At 37.0% G+C, this 17368-nt stretch overlaps 1 protein-coding gene across 24 annotated transcripts in view; it reads right to left on the bottom strand.

Moving 5' to 3' along the window:
* NAALADL2 (N-acetylated alpha-linked acidic dipeptidase like 2) overlaps positions 1 to 17368 on the bottom strand; it is a 1621055-nt gene that overhangs the window by 37780 nt on the left and 1565907 nt on the right. Inside the window, exon 14 of one of the 24 annotated variants that reach the window (XM_049867796.1) lies at positions 2278 to 2344. The exons of the other annotated variants lie outside the window; for them this stretch is intronic. Coding sequence (XP_049723753.1) covers positions 2305 to 2344 — 40 coding nt within the window. The 3' untranslated portion in view covers positions 2278 to 2304. Of the gene's footprint in view, positions 1 to 2277; positions 2345 to 17368 lie in introns of those variants that run through there. 24 annotated transcript variants of the gene reach the window in all.

A 17368-nucleotide genomic window follows, 5' to 3' on the forward strand; every position in this document is an offset into this window, starting at 1 on the left:
CCTGGAATGTGGCCTGCACCACCTTTTATCTCTCAAGAGATGAAAAGGAAAGGGAAGGAAACAGTGAGGGGGGAACCTCATACCACCAAGAAAGCAATGCTGGGAGCTGAGCTCATCCTTTGGACCCAGAGTCCCTGCACAGAGAAGCTCCTAGCTCGTGGGAACATTGATGAGAAGGCCCACAGAGAGAGAAAGCCTTCCCCTGGAGGTGACATCCTGAATTTGGACTTAAATCGACTTGATGGCAGTGGGAGCCTACTTTACTGTGAGAAAACAAACTTCTCTTTGTTAAAGCCATCCACTTGTGGTATTTCTGTTATAGCAGCACTAGATGACTAAGACACCAACTTAAGCACCACTTCCCATCTGATGTCTGTTCAGTTCCTTCTCCAGCTGAAGAAAAAGGAAAAACAGAAACAAAATTCTCACTCTTCTGAATAACTCTAACTCTTTATCTGCATGTTTCTTAGAATATATTACTGTTAACCTCATTTAGCACTTATTTTTGAAGACAACTTATTTTCCTATCAGCTTTTAAGGCACAGAGGAAACACTAAAGTATCACAGAGGTCAGAACAACAGAAAGGGGTGATTATGTCCAGGGCTAGGAAATGGAAGGTTTGGAATTATTAAAACTTGGAAGCTTTAAGGAGGTGCACTGCAAAGCTGAGGTTCAGACCTCTAGAGAGGGATCACTACTTGGCTAATGCTAACATCTCTGAGCTCAGAGATGGAGTCCAGTGAAGCTGGGGACCAGACGTATGAGGAGGAGACTCTGGTCAGTTGATGCTGATGTCTCTAATGGGCATTATGAGTCTGGTTCAGTCATTGCTGGAAAAAGTGCAAATTGGAACTAACTGATGCTACCGGGATTAACCGCTACTACCTGGGCACTGGGTTTTAGGGTTACCTGGGGAAGGATGGCAATGACAGGAAAAGGAAACAAAAATGGTCAAACACAAAGGAAGAAGCATCTCTTCTTTCTCATCAAGTCTTCCAGCTTTCCTTTAGTATTTCCCATTACAGACCCTAACAGGGAGTCAGCTGACAAAGTAGAAGTGTGATAGCAGCTGAAAGGCTAGAGCTTAATAACTGGCACGTCTATGACAATAAACCCATTGTCTAATTCATAATCATATTGATTACATAGCCTGGTATAGTGGGCGGAATGGTGGCCCCAAAGAAATGTCCAAGTCCTAATCACTGGAACCTATAAATGTTACTTTATTTGGAAAAAGATTTTTTGTGGGAATGAAAAAGTTAAGAATCTTGAGATGTAGAGATCATTCTGGATTATCCAGATGGGCCCTGATTTTTATCACAAATATCATTACAAAAAAGAGGCAGAAAGAGATTACATAAACACACAAACAAGAAGAAGGTGAAGTGAAGGCAAAGGAGAGACTGGAGAGATACAGCCACAAGCAAGGGATTGCTGGCAGCCACCAAAAACTGGAAGAGGAATAGAGCCGATTCTCCCCTAGAGGCTCAGGAGGAAGTACATCCCTGTCCACACCATGGTTTTAGACTTGTGGGCTCCAGAACTGTGGGAGAATAAATGCCTGCTGCTTTAAGCCACCAAGTTTCTGGTAATTGGTTAAGGCAGCTCTAGGGAACTCATAAATTTGGTTTAGACTTTATAAAAACTTTATAAGAGATCCTCAATAAAATTTTATGGAATAAATAAATAAAATGGTTATTACAAAACTTTTGAATTACTTACACAGAGAAATATTCATGTATTTAGACAGTTTGTAAATTTAAAATAACAATGAGCTGAGATAAATAAAATTTGACTAATCATAATCTAAATTGTGTGCAAAATGAGTAACTTCAGACTGAAGAAATCTGGTTTTACAGATTATCAAGCCTTTCATTTGTGACTTATATTAACATACATATAAATACATAACATAGAATAGTGAACATTTTCTGAAATAAAATGAAACAAAGGCCTTCATCAACCTCCAGAAATTAATCCAGCAAACTGTTTAACTATATTTTTTAATTCTTAATTTTCAGCGTTCATAATGATTTTCCATTCATCCATGTGAAATTCTCTTTTAGAAAAAAAAACTGGCACTACCAATCAGCTTTGTCTATTCTTTATTTTTTCAAAACTGTCTAGTATCATAGTTAACAGTTAAGAGAAAGAGAGAGAGAATGGAAACAAGGGGAATTAAAACAACTCGAAGGGAGGATACTTAATATTTGTTATATGACTTTCTTTCCTCCTCGACTTTGATGTCTGACAAGGCTCCATTTTACTGGCTTTTGAGTAATATTGTATAAAATTAGATTCAGTTAGCGTATCTTCCAAACTCCCTGGTGGACCATGTGTAAGCTTTGAAGAGAAAATGAGACCCACTATGATTAGCAATTAAAAAAAAAAAAAAATTGGAGACACTTTAACTGGCACATTTGAAGGCTATTCCTTCCAAAACTATTTGGCCAGGTTTCCTCCCATTTCACATTATTGCATAAAGAGCCGATTACTATTTGCATGTAATTATTTCTGGATGAGAAAGGAAGGCAAGGTAAATTTTTAATCTACATTAAGATTAGCCAGATACAACCAGATAGATACAATCTGACTTTCTTCCCAAGAGTATTTAGCTGTTTAAAATGCTAAACAAAAAGTAATCTTACCTTGTCAATCATATTATTTAGGCTGAAATCAGCAGAACCTCTATCAGAAAACAGCAGAATACATTCTGTCCATATTGTAATTGTTAGAAAAAGAAACTGAAGTTATTCTTGATCATCCATGCCCTTCTCCACTCCCACATCTGATCCATCACTAAGTTCTATGAATTCTAGCTACAAAATGTTTCAAATTCACCTTGTCCTTTCCATTATCACTTCTATCAATAGATTATCAAAATAACACATCATTTCTAATCTCTCCATTTCTTCTATTGCTTCCAAAATTCCTTCTCCACATAACAGTCAGAAATATATAGATAGGTAGGTAGATAAATAGATAGAAAAAATTATGCTACCTCCTGCTTAAAATCAGATTTCAAATGCACCAAAAATAATATCCAACACCCTCTCCATGGCCTCTACCAAAACCCAAACCCATTGCCGTTGAGTTGATTCTAACTCATAGTGACAATGTAGGACAGAGTAGGACTGCGCCATAGGACTTCCAAGGAGCAGCTGGTAGATTTGAACTGCTAGCCTTTTAATTAGCAGCCAAGCTCTTAACCACTGTGCCATCAGGGCTCTCTAGACCCTTGCAAACTCTCCAATATCATTCCAAGTTGCTCTCCTCCAATCGTATTGACCATTAAAAAAAAAAAATGCTTCTTTCCTTCATTGTACTTTTCTAACATATTTTTTTTATTAACACATTTTTATTTGATTGTGTGGTTAATCTCCATTACTTCCTTTAGGAGGGTAAGGTCCAAAAGGGTAGGTTTACTATTTATATTTCTGAGTATTATATTCTCAGAGTCTGGTGTATTTCAGGCATATGCTGGAAACTAAATATTTCCTGAATTAATAAATATAGTGAACTAGGAGATAGAACAGAAGCACTAAACACGTTATTAAGCAAATTAACTGGGATGTCCCATGAAATCATGACCCTAAACCTCCAAACTAAGAAACTATGAACTGTTTGTACATAAGCAGACACAGTAGCTGTTCTTTTTGTTGTTGTAAATATATCTATCACACAACTTCTGCCAATTCAATGTTTTACAGGTACAATTTGTTGACATAAATTACATTAATTGGCTGTGCCAATTCGATATTTCCATCACTGTAAACCAAAGCTCAGTGCTTCATAAGCAATAACACCCCTTTCCCCGCCCCTACCTTTAATATTGGTCTCTATATCGCCTGTCCTTATCTTTTTATATAAGTGAGGTCATACAATATTTGTCCTTTTATGATTGAGTTATTTAAGTCAAAATAATGTTTCCAAGTTCCATCCAGGTTGTAGCATGTATCGAGACTTCACTTCTCTTTCTGGCTGAGTAGTATTCCCTTGTATGTATGTATCACATTTTGTTTATCTATTCATCCATTGATGGGTATTTAGGTTGTTTCCACTTTTTGACTATTGTGAATAGTGCAATGAACATTGGGGTACATATGTCTGTTTACATTTCAAGTCTCCTGTGTATATTCTTAGCAGTGGAATTGCTGGGTCATATGGTAGTTGTATTTTAGTCTTTTGAGGAACCACTTGCAAGTGGCCATCCAAGATACAATAGTTGGTCTCTATTCACCTGGAGCAAAAGAGGATATAGGAAAGTCAGGAATAAGAAGAGGAAATAGAATATATGGCTAATTGTCTCCAATAACAAATGCCTCCTTCTCCATGAGAACAGAACTGGATGGTGCCCTGGTACCATTACTGAATGGTTTGATCAATGATTCTATAGAAGAATCTTGATTAAAAGGTGGAATTGTACAATAGAATTTTAAATTTTCATAGAATTCAGAATTTCTGGAGCCACTGAGGCTGGGTGAACACCCAAAACTGACATAATCCTTAAACTTTAAACCAGAAATATCCCCTGAAGTCTTCTTAAAACCAAACAATAGTTTAACTTAACTAGTAAAGAATGTGTGCCAGTGAGCATTGTGTTTTTTTAAGAACTATCTAGATGGGATCAAACTAACCACAGCAACTCAAAAGATTAGATGGGAAAGTTAGGGGGCAGGGAGTTTATGTTAAGGGAGGAGGAATGACTCAGAAAAGGAAAGTAAGAATGGTTGTACAACTTGAATGTAATCAATGTCACTGAACTGTACATGCAGAAATTGTTGATTTGGTGTACTTCTGCTGTGTATATTCTCAACAACAACAAAAAGAAAATAAATTTTTAAAAATATAGTGAAATCAGTAGTAAACATACATAAGTATTTGGAAGAAGTACCAATAATTTATAACTCACAGATAAGAGAGACAATGCAACTGAAACCGCATGAGATGAAATGTCAGAAAACAAGTGTCACCCACAGGCATTAGTCTTATAGCCCAGATTGAAGAGGTGGCAAAAGATTAAGTAACCATTTTTTTGTGAGATAAAAATATATTCTTCTCTTTATTGGTTCAAGACATGGTATTATTTAGATTCAATTTATTTATTTTTTTTAGATCTCCTTCTTATCCTTCTCCTGTCTGTGCATTTCAAGTCCCTTGGGTATACTGGGATACATACAGTGGAATACTACTCAGCCTACACTACAAAAATGGTCATGCCCAATAGACCTGAAAGCAGCAATGCAAATAACCTAAAAGACTAAAAAAAAAAAAAAAAAAGGTCATGCCCAATAGACTTGAAAGCAGCAATGCAAATAACCTAAAAGACTACCAACAGATAAATGGATGAACAAAATGTGGTACATACACACAATGGAATACTACTCAGCCAGAAAAAGAAATAAAGCCTTGATATATGCTATGACATAGATGAAACTTGAAGGCATTATGCCGAGTGAAATAAGTCAATCACAAACTTTGGCACAAATATTATATGATCCTATTTATATGAGGAGCCCTGGTGACACAGTGGTTAAAAGCTACAGGTGCTAACCAAAAGGTCAGCAGTTCAAATCCACCAAATGCTCTTAGGAAAATCTACGGGGCAATTCTATTCTGTCCTATAGGGTCACTACGAGTTGCAATCAGCTCGATGGCAATGAGTTTGATTTTTTTATTTGTATGAAATATTTAGAATAGGCAGATGTGTAGAGACCAAAGTTTATTAGTGGTTACCAGGGGTGGTAGTTACGGGGAGAGGAAGAGCCACTGCTTAGGAAGCAAAACGTTTCTGTTCACGACGATGGGAAATTTGGCAATGATTAGGTGTGATGGTTGCACTGCATGATTAATGTATTCGATATCACTGAATTGAATACCTGAAAAATGCGAAATTGACAAATTCCATGTTTTTATATATATATTTTATATATATATGGAAACCCTGGTGGCATAGTGGTTAAGTGCTACCACTGCTAACCAAGAGGTCGGCAGTTTGAATCTGCCAGGCGCTCCTTGGAAACTCTATGGGGCAGTTCTACTCTGTCCTATTGGGTCGCTATGAGTCAGAATCAACTCGACGGCAGTGGGTTTGGTTTATATATATATACACACACATATATATATTTAAAACAATTTTAAAAAGTAGTCATATATTTGGTTAAAAAATAAAACTCAGAATGGCTGCAGCCAAGAGCGTTTTGTAACCATCAGAGGGTTAGGAGATACAATTCTTCAAATGCGGAACAAAAAATGAAACTTAACAGACCCCTATGAAAATTGAACCTGTACAATATTTGGCCAAATTAGCACCAAAATCTAACCAAATGTATTAGTGCCTTCTTAGCAAATTAGAGATGCTTGTAGCAAATTAGGGATAACATATGCAGCACTGTTTAGTAGAAACAGCTCTGGTTTTAGAGAAAAAAGCCAGGTTCAGATCCCATTTCTGCCATATATTAACCTTTCTTAGGCCTCAGTTCCTTTACCTGCATAACGAGGCTAATAACACTAATCTAGTAGGGTTGTTAGAATGATAATATATGAAAATGTACAGTAATAGTGCCTAGCACAAGGTAAACTGAGCTTCGTGACAAGGATTGTTATCATTATTATTAGTCTTAATGTTACGAAATGCACCATCAAATCATAGCTCACCCTTAAATTGGCAATGTGTCTTGATTTGCAAATATGACAATACTTTTTTTCTCAACTTAGATTAAAAAAAAAAAACACTAAATGACACATTTTATGAAATCTAAACAGCTGTGCACACAGGAATTTTTGTTTTGATACTAGTAGACTAGACCTCAGACTAATTAGCCTGACAAAGTGATTATTTCCAATTGAACCTTCTAAAAACAAGTGTTTAACTGTCTAATCAAATTGTATTTGAATGTTACCTGCCATAATGACACCCACTCTTTGGCTTAATATTAACAAAATAAGCTGTTAAAAAAAAAAAAAAAGAGAGAGAGAGAGACTTGAATTTCAGTCTATTGATTTGGTTCCTCTTGAAATTTGGGAGCTTTTTTTCCTTCTACTTTTAGAAGTGGGAACTTGAAATATATGAAAGGAATACAAAATTATAAAGCTGATGTGTATGTTTATTCATAAAAGGGTAAAAGGGAATGTATATAATGAACAGTATTATTGGAATTTTGTATACGAGCCAGGTCCTCAACCCTCTTTTGGGAATTATACATTATGTAGATTATAAAACTGCATTCATACATAGATTCTCTTGTGTAAGACGCAATGCAGATAGAATTAATGACAAGGGAAACAATGGTGGGATTTTAGCTCCATTCAGACCACCCACTCCTCGCTAAAAGGAAAAGTACAACTCGAGTAAAGTAGTCATTATTCCAGTCAAATACTGAACATGAGGTTCTATCAGTACTTATACAACTAACTATAATTAAAACACCCTGAAAACTGTATAATGAGATCACTGTTATTCTGAAATGTTTTAGGGGGATTTGGATTTCAATCTCCTCAAATCCTTAAAATCAAATGTATGTACTGACTATGTAGCTTGAAACTTGATCATGAGACATCTTAGAGAATGTGTTTTTTAGTAGTTCTCTCTAATGTCATTGCTTGCCTAAGTGTAAACTAGTTTTAACATCTTTCAAAAGCAAAGTTTTGGGAGCTTATCTGTTTGAACGTACTTTTAAAGGATTGCTTGCTTTGCTGATTTTTGGCTCAAGGCAGAAGCATCTTGACATTTACATTGCTATTTTCCTGCTTCCAAGGATGCTAACAAAAGATGGCTTGGCATGGCTTGGCTTGAAACCTTCCTTTGAACTTGCACAAGGCTGTACTAGCTATCTCCGGAAGAACTTCCTTTATTATGAACCTGCCTCCACCACAGCTTTCCGTAAGTACACAGAGCCAGAGACACACCCACACATACACAGGCATGTATACATACACATACTGTCTGTCATCTTACAAATGAGTTGTGCTCCCAAAATTCCTGATTATGACTGTTGTGGATTGAATTGTGTCCCCCCAAAATATCTGTCAACTTGGCCAGGCCATGATTCCCGCTATTGTATGATCATCTACCGTTTTATCATCTGATGTGATTTCCCTATGTGTTGTAAATCCTGTCACTATGATGTCAATGAGATGGATTAGTGGCAGTTCTCTTGATGAGATCTATAAGATTAGATATCTCTTTTGAGATATAAAAGAGAGAAGCAAGCAGAGAGACAGGTGAACCTCACACTACCAAGAATGCAATGCCTGGAGCAGAATGCATCCTTTGGACCTGAGCTACCTGTGCTGAGATGCTCCCAGACCAAGGGAAAGCTGATGACAAGGACCTTCCTCCAGAGCCGACAGAGAAAGAAAGCCTTCCCCTGGAGCCGACACCCTGAATTCGAACTTCTAGCCTACTGGACTGTGTGAGAATAAACTTCTCTTTGTTAGAGCCATCCACCTGTGGTGTTTCTGTTATAGCAGCACTAGATGACTAAGATCATGACCATTGTTTGGAACTCAAGACGTATCTTCCCACTGAAATAATATATAGTTGCTCAGATAGCCCATAAAAGTCTATTTAACCAAGATCTAGCTGAAATACAATAGAATGAACAATGGGACAATATTGCAGCATTACCAGTAGTTTTCTTTTGAAGAAAATAATTAGCTTTTAATTTATTTTGAATGGTGGTACTTGAAAATGTTCCCTTTCCCTGAAAGTCCCATTTCTACCTCATAGCCAGAGTTAGGGAATGCCCCATATTTGCTTCCTTCTCAAGTCCACCCAGAGGTACCTCGAAAGAAAGTCCTGGCAATCTACTTCTGAAAAATACTCTGACACACATGGGTTGCCATGAGTTGGATCCAACTTGACAGCAACTGGTGGCAAGTCCTCAAACGTTGTGGTATTTCTGTTACAGCAGCACTAGATAATTAAGACAACCAGAAAAGCTAGTAAGGGATTCCCTCTTCCCCATCCTGATATAAAAGTATTCCCCAATTTACAACATATTTGAGTCACAACACACTATTCTCCTGGCTCTTGTTTCTTGGTAGTATGAGGTCCCCAAGTCTCTCTGCTCACTTCTCTTTTATATCTCAAAAGAGATTGACTTAAGACACACTTAATCTTGTAGGTCAAATCTTGTCTCGTTAACATAACTGTCTCCAATCCTGCCTCATTAACATCATAGAAGTAGGATTTATAACACACAGGAAAATTACTTTAGATGACAAAATGGTGGACAATCACACAATACTGGGAATCATGACCTAGACAAGTTTTGACACACATTTTGGGGGAGACACACTTCAATCCATAACAGCAGTTTATCTACTGTCTCTTTCAGTGAGTAGAGCTACTAAACATGAGGCTTTATGCAGATAATCTGTCTAATGTATGAATGTGTTGCCTACTAATAGAAAACCTTTGCTAATCTTTTGCTGAGAGTAGTTTTGAAGTTCTATGTGGTTTCTATTAAAAAGTTTAAAATCAAAGATCTTTCGATGTCTCTGTAGCTTACTTCAGTTACTTCAAATAAAGGAGTTGACGATAAATAGTGCTCTCCTACCGCTAAGCTGATGCAGGCTGGTGTACAAGTGAGTGAAGAAAGAAGATTCTGAGACAGCACAGCATCCTCAACAACGTATGGGCTTAAGCATTGCAAGAATTTATGACAAGGCCAGGAATTTTGCTGAGATTTGCTAAAATAAGCTAGAAAGAATGCATATTCAGAAGACATGAAACTTCAAGCAAAAAATGGTTGGTGCCAAAATCTAAAAAGAGGCTCAATCTTCAAAACTTACTCTACCCCTGAAGAGCACAGTGGTTACAACAGTGTTTGCTGAACACCTAAAGAAAGTGGTTTGAGAGAAGCCTTGCCTACTAGAAAGGGTTTGTTATTTAGAGAGCCCAGATTTATTTTGGAAGCAATGCTATTTAAATCTTTTACTTAGTATTTTTTTTAACTGCATATTTAATTTCGTTTATCTCCAAAACTCTATTTTCTATCCAACCATTGCCAACTCTTCAATTGTTAAGCAAATAACAGATGTTTATTAAGGGACAGGACTGTGTATTGAAAATTAAAAATGAGGGAAAAAAATCTCAATACAGTGACCCCTAGGGAAAGAGAACTTCCTGTATCACTTCATTTTTAAATATTTCTCCCTTTTTTTTTTTTGCTTAAAAGGGATATGGGGAAGAGGCTTTGGATGCCAGAAGGTTACCAAAGACTGAAATAATAATTAAAAAGCAAATGGTTTAAAATTTTTATTTTTAATATTTGTAGTTTTTTAAATTATCTTCTCATATTTTAACTAATTTTATCCCCCTACTAATAATCATGTGAGATGTTCCTTTCTAGAGATGAGAAAATGAGGCTCAGACACACTAATTAGCTTGCTAAAGATCATCCAAGTAGTAAAAAAATTTTTTCTCCTCGAACCCTTTCCTGCTTTTATAAATCCGAAGTATATTGTGTGCTTTTTGTCCTGCAATATCATCATTGCACAGTGTTCTTAACTCTAAAAGCTATTTTACTGTGAAAAGTGAGATGCATGTAGACAAAAATGGTATTAAAAGTGTATTGTGATGGGGAATGCACAGGTTCCCCAGGTCAGACTGCTCACTCTGACCTTGTCTACTCCGTTGATGTTATTGTGGGCCGCTGAGTCAATGCCAACTCACAGCAACCCCGTGTGGCTGAGAGGAATTGCCTCATAGGGTTTTCTAGGCTGTAATCTTCAAGGGAGCGGATCACTAGGTCTTTCTTTCGTGGAGCCACTGGTAGGTTCTAATTGCCAACCTTTCAGTTAGCAGCCAAGGGCTTAACTGTTGAGCCATCAGGGCTTTTTCTTTCTTTTTTTTTTTTTTTTCCTTACTCTAAGTAGTTAGAGAGAATCCTACAACAAAACAGAGATGTCAAGAGAGCCCATCTCCAGACACACACAGCCTCCAAAAGTATTGGAATCACAGAAATTAATGAGCAAGATTAAAGATTCAGAATTCTTAACAACTCAGACTTTACACTGCTGAATTTTGATAATATTATTATTTTGGGGATGCCTTGTAGTTTTCAACATACTCACATGGTACATGATCATATATACTGTTTTCCTCTCCCCCACCGCCTATTACATTCAGCACCTCCGTAGCACTTTGCAGTTTTCTCATCATATAATCACAGCCTATCATTGTGTTCACCCCATTCCCCTCCCTGAGGATTAGAAGAATTTCTTTTCATTATACAGATTGTGAGACTTAATATAGTTGAGTGTCCACTGAATTAGAGTCCTAGAGCTGAAAGGGCCTTTAGAAATTGTCTTTATCAATAGCTTTCATACAAGTACATGGAGACCCTGAGATACTGAGTATCTTACATAACCGGCTGGAGAAAGAGAACAGAGAAGTGGCTCTTTCCACTACTCAACCCTGTTTCACCCACCTGGCTACAGGTGAATACTACAAACAACCTGAAATGAGATTATCACAGCCACTCAAGCCTGAGGTTCATCAATATTCTTCCTTCACAATGAACATCTCTCATGCCTGCCCTTTGCTCTTCATTGCTGATACATGACAACTCTTGTTCTCAACACCGCATGCCTTCCTTATACAGATGGTCTTTCTGAAGGTTCTGTTCTCTCAGCTTCAGTGCACCCTATCTGGAGCTTCAGGTAAAACTCTAACAAAGATTTCTTCATGGCTTCTCTTATGTGAAGAATGAAGCCCAATTCCCTAAACAGAGAATTTAAAGGACTTCATAATCTGATTCTTATTTACCACTTCATAACCATGAAGCCAACTGTCACACAAACATGGACTACTTCTTGACTGCCACCCCCTAGCATACCATACACAATCTCTCCTTTGTGTCTTCCTTCATACTATCCTCCTCTCCTGGTAATGCCCCCTAGCTTAATAGGCGTTCCACCATTCCCTCAAGCCCCAGATAACATCTTTCCTGACTGCCACAAGGTAATAATTTCTCACTTCACTGAATCCCAACAGCATTTATTGCCTTCCATCCATTGGACACTTTGCATAAGTATTCTGCATCTTTGTTTGAGTTACAACATATATTTTACCTTTTGAATTACATTAACCTCCTTGAAGGTAGGGATCTTGAACTGCTGGTTCCCAGCCGTATGCTTGCACAGAGCAATGCTCAGTGAGGGTTTATTGATGAGAACAACAGTCAGCTTTAGATACAACATTAAAAAAAAGGATACAAAAACCTTTGAATGTTCTGATGCAAAATTATGAGGAAAATTCTTCTGCATGTTCCAAAAATAATACATTTTAGTGTCCAGCAATGTGTATCTCCTGGGACATGATCCAAATTCAAAATGCAATATTTGGCTTTATATAGTAAACTTCTGTCAACCCTTTTCTTAAGCAACAAATCATTTTTGACTTCCCCCTTGTATATTTGATGATAATTCTTATAACACCATAGAGATGGAGAATGAGATTCTTATGTGAATAACATCTCTAAAATTGTTTAACATGAAAAAGGATTAACTTTGTTTATCAAATGTTCCTTTTTAAAATGTGGTGAACTCTTTTCTCCATATACTTACAAATAATCCAGTTTTTCATTTTCTTAGATCACCCGTCATCCTGTCACACCCAACTTTTTTATTACGAACATTTCTTTTCCACAAAAAAGCTTACTAGTAGTGACAGTAGAAATGCTATAGTAATTTTGATTTTTTTTACATAAAAAAAATTTAGAAATGTGATCTACCAAACAACAACAGAAAGCAAATATGAATAAGGATTGTTATACCTTTCAGAAATGAAGTATAAATTCATGACAATCCTAGGATAAAGACGAACTGTATATACCAAAATGAAGCTATTTAATCTATTTGCACTATTTGTCAGACATATGAATTAACACAGAGATAAGGAAATAATGGCATACCATGTATTCTTTCAATAGCTTTAACTGTAGCTTAGAATAATGTTAATATATTGAAGTACAAGTTTCCACTGCTAAAGCTGTTATAATAATAATGAGTAAGAACATTATAATCAACATTTTGTGCCTAGCGCAACAGGATTACAAGCTATGCTGTAATTAGATGACTAACAACAACAACAACAAAAACACTTGCTTCACTATTGTCAACTCAGTTGTTGTTAGGTGCAGTAGAGTCATTCCGACTCATAGAGATCCAATGCAGAACAGAACAAAACACTACCTGGTTCTGTACCATTCTCACAATTGTTGCTGTGGTTAAGCCCATTGTTGCAGCCACTGTGTCAATCCATCTCATCTCAGGTCTTCCTCTTTTTCACTGACCCCCTACTTTACCAAACATCTTGTCGTCCTCCAGGGACTGATCCCACCTGATGACATGTCCAAAGTATGTAAGACCCAGTCTTACCATCCTTGCTTCCAAGGATTCTGGTTGTACTTCTTTCAAGACAGATTTGTTTATTCTTTTTGGCAGTCCATAGTGTATTCAATATTCTTCACCAATACCACAATTCAAAGGCATCAGTTCTTCTTCAGACTTCCGTATTCATTGTCCAGCTTTCACATGCATATGAGGCAATTGAAAACACTATGGCTTGGATCAGGTGCCCCTTAGTTCTCAGGGTGACATCTTTGCTTTTTAATACTTTAAAGAGATCTCTTGCAGCTGATTTGCCCAATGCAATGCATCTTTTGATTTTTTGACTGCTGCTTTTTTTTTTCCACGGGTGTTGACTGTGGATCCAGGTAAACTGAAGTCTTTGGCAACTTCAATCTTTTCTCCATTTATCATGTTTTTGATTATTGTTGCAGTTGTGAGGATTTTTGTTTTCTTTATGTTAAGGTATAATCTATACTGAAGGCTAGGGTCTTTGACCTTCATTAGTAAGTGGTTCAAGTCCTCTTCACTTTCAGCAAGCATGGCTGTGTCATCTGCATAATGCAGGTTGCTAATGAGTCTTCCTCCAATCCTGATGCCCCCTTCTTCATATGGTCCAACTTCTTGATTATTTGTTCAGCATACGGATTGAATAGGTATGGTGAAAGGACACAACCCTGACACACACCTTTCCTGACTTTACTCAATATCCCCTTGTTCTGTTCAAACAACTGCCTCTTGATCCATGTGCAGATTCCTCCTGAGCACAATTAAGTGTTCTGGAATTCCAATTCTCCACAATATTACCCATAATTTGTTATAATCCACACAGTTGAATGCCTTAGCATAGTCAATAAAATATAGGTAAACATCTTTCAGGTATTCTCTGCTTTCAGCCAGGATCCATCTGACATCAGCAATGATATCCCTGGTTCCACATCCTCTTTTAAATCTGGCTTGAATTTCTGGCAGTTTCTTGTTGATATACTGCCACAGCCGCTTTTTAATGATATTCAGTAAAATTTTGCTTGCATGTGATATTAATGGTATTTTTCTACAATTTCCACATTCTGTTGGATCACCTCTCTTGGCAATGGGCATAAATATGGATCTCTTCCAGTTGGTTGGCCAGGTATGTCTTCCAAATTTCTTGGCAAAGATGAGTTGGCACTTCCAACGCTGCATCCATTTGTTGAAACATCTCAATTAGTATTACGTCTATCCCTAAAGCCTTGTTTTTTGCCAATGCCTTCAGTGCATCTTGGACTTCGTCCTTCAGTACCATCGGGTCCTGATCATATGTTACCTCCTGGAACGTTTTAATGTCAACCAACCCTTTTCTGTATAGTGACTCTGTGTGCTTCTTCAATCTTCAATCTTCTTTTGATGCTTCCTTCAGAATCCTTCAGTATTGCAACTCAAGGGTTGAACTCTTTATTCAGTTCTTTCAGCTTGAGAAATGCTGAGTCTGTTCTTCCCTTTTGATTTTCTATCTCCAGCTCTTTGCACATATCATCATAATACTTTACCTTCTCAAGCCACCCTTTGAAATCTTCTGTTCAGTTCTTTTATGTCATCATTTTTTCCTTGTGCTTTAGCTACTTGATGTTTAAGAGCAAGATTCAGAGTCTCGTCTGACATCCATTTAGGTCTTTTCTTTCTTTCCTGTCTTTTTATTTATCTCTTGCTTTCTTCATGTGTGATGTCCTTGATATCATTTCACAACTCGTCTGGTCTTTTGTCATTCATTGTTAATGCATCAAATCTATTCTTCAGATGGTCTCTAGATTCAGGTGGGATATACTAAAGGTCGTATTTTGGCTCTCATGGACTTGTTCTAATTTTCTTCAGTTTTAACTTGAACTTGCATATGAGTAATTGATGGTCTATTCCACAGTTGGCCTCTGGCCTTGTTCTGACTGATGATATTGAGCAGTTCCATCATCTCTTTTCACAAATGTAGTCAATTTGATTCCTGTGTATTTCATCTGGTGAGGTACATGTGTATAAAAACATAGTCACCATTTACGTTGGTGAAAAAAGGTATTTGCAATGAAGAAGTAGTTGGTTTTGCAAAATTCAATCATACGATCCCTGGCATCGTTTCTATCACCAAGGCTGTATTTTTTCCAACCTCCAATCCCTCTTCTTTGTTTCTGACTTTCGCATTCCAATCACCAGCAATTATTGGTGCATCCTGATTGCATGCTCAATCAATCTCAGACTGCAAAAGTTGGCAAAAATCTTCAATTGCTTCATCTGTGGTTTTAGTGGTTGGTGTGTAAATTTGAATAATGGTCGTATTAACTGGTCTTTCTTGTAGGCAATGGGTATTATCCTATCACTGACACCACTGTAATTCAGGACAGATCTTGATATGTTCTTTTTGAAAATGAATGCGATGCCATTCCTCTTCAAGTTGTCATTCCTGGCATAGTTGACCATACGACTGTCAGATTCGAAATGACCAAAACCAGTTCATTTCAGCTCATTAATGTCTAGGATATCGATCTTTATGCATTCCATTTCATTTTTGATGATTTTCAATTTTCCTAGATTCATGCTTTGTATGTTCCAGGTTCTGATTATGAATGGGTATTTGCAGCTGTTTCTTCTCATTTGGAGTTGTGCCTCATCAGTAAATGAAGGTCCCAAAAGTTTTACTCCATCCACGTTTTTAAGGTTGACTCTACTTTGAGGAGGCACCCCTTCCTTAATGGTATTTTGAGTGCTTTCCAACCTGAGGGACTCATCTTCCAGCACTATATCAGACAATATTCTGCTGCTATTCATGTTTTCACTGGCTAATTCTTTTCAGAAGTAGACTGCTGGATCCTTCTTTTTAGCCTTCTTAGTCTGGAAGCTCAGCAGAAACCTGGCCACCATGGGTGACCCTGCTGGTATTTGAATACCGGCTGCATACCTTCCAGCATCAAAGCAACACACAGGCCCCTACAGTATGACAAACTGACAGACGTGAGGGCCATTAATATTTACTTTTCTATTCAGACAAAACGCACAATAAAGTAAAGTGAGCCCAGATATATCTTGAAGGAGGTAATAGTGATGATATTTGTGTGTGATGATGGCTTCCCGGATGCACACATTTATAAAATTACTTAATTTTAACACTGTGGTTTAATATATGATTATTATATTTCAATAAAGCCCTTTAAGTGTAAAAAAAACCTTAGATGCATAACTGAGGCCATAAAAAGGTCTTCTGGTATATACTGGAAGTGCTTAGAAATGCAAATGGTAAGACAGTTCACTCAATCATAATATACAAAATCATATTCTAATGTATCATTTTTTATGAATTTTTCATGAATTATGAATGATGAAAATGGAATTAGCTTACGTAATATCTTCTGGAAACACAGATACCTCTAGTAAAACCAAAAAAAAACAAACCCATTGCCTTTGAGTCAAATCCAACTCATAGAGACCCTACAGGACCGAGCAGAACTGCTCCACTGGATTTCCAAGAAGCAGCCGGTGAATTCGAACTGCTGACCTTTTGGTTAGCAGCCAAACGCTTAACCGCTATCCCACCAGTGCTCCACCTCTAAAAAAGGAGCATAGTAATGCTGGATTTAATTATGTAGTTTGATTTTTCTCTTTAGCGTTTATCCCATTTACCAGGTAATATTTTTATATTTCACTTAATTACTTAATTATCATGATTGTCTTTCTCTCCACCACCACTGCTAGAGTATAACCTCACAAGGGCAGGTGCTTTTTTTACCATTAGGTGACTGCTATTTCTCTGGTGTTTAAAAGAATATATGGAGCTACAAGTCGCTTTATATTTACGTATTTGTTGGAATGCATAAATATTTTCCAAAGTCTTATGGTATAGGGCCATAGTGTTAGAAGAAGTCAAATAAAATAAGAATTTGAAATGTGAGATTAAAATCAAAAAAGGAAAATGACCAACTATAAGAAGTAGAAAATATATTTTTATATATTATAAAAGGGTCTCATTGTATCATCTCATGTTTTAGA

The sequence above is a fragment of the Elephas maximus genome, chromosome 23 (genome assembly GCF_024166365.1).
Source record: "Elephas maximus indicus isolate mEleMax1 chromosome 23, mEleMax1 primary haplotype, whole genome shotgun sequence".
NCBI lineage: Eukaryota > Metazoa > Chordata > Mammalia > Proboscidea > Elephantidae > Elephas > Elephas maximus.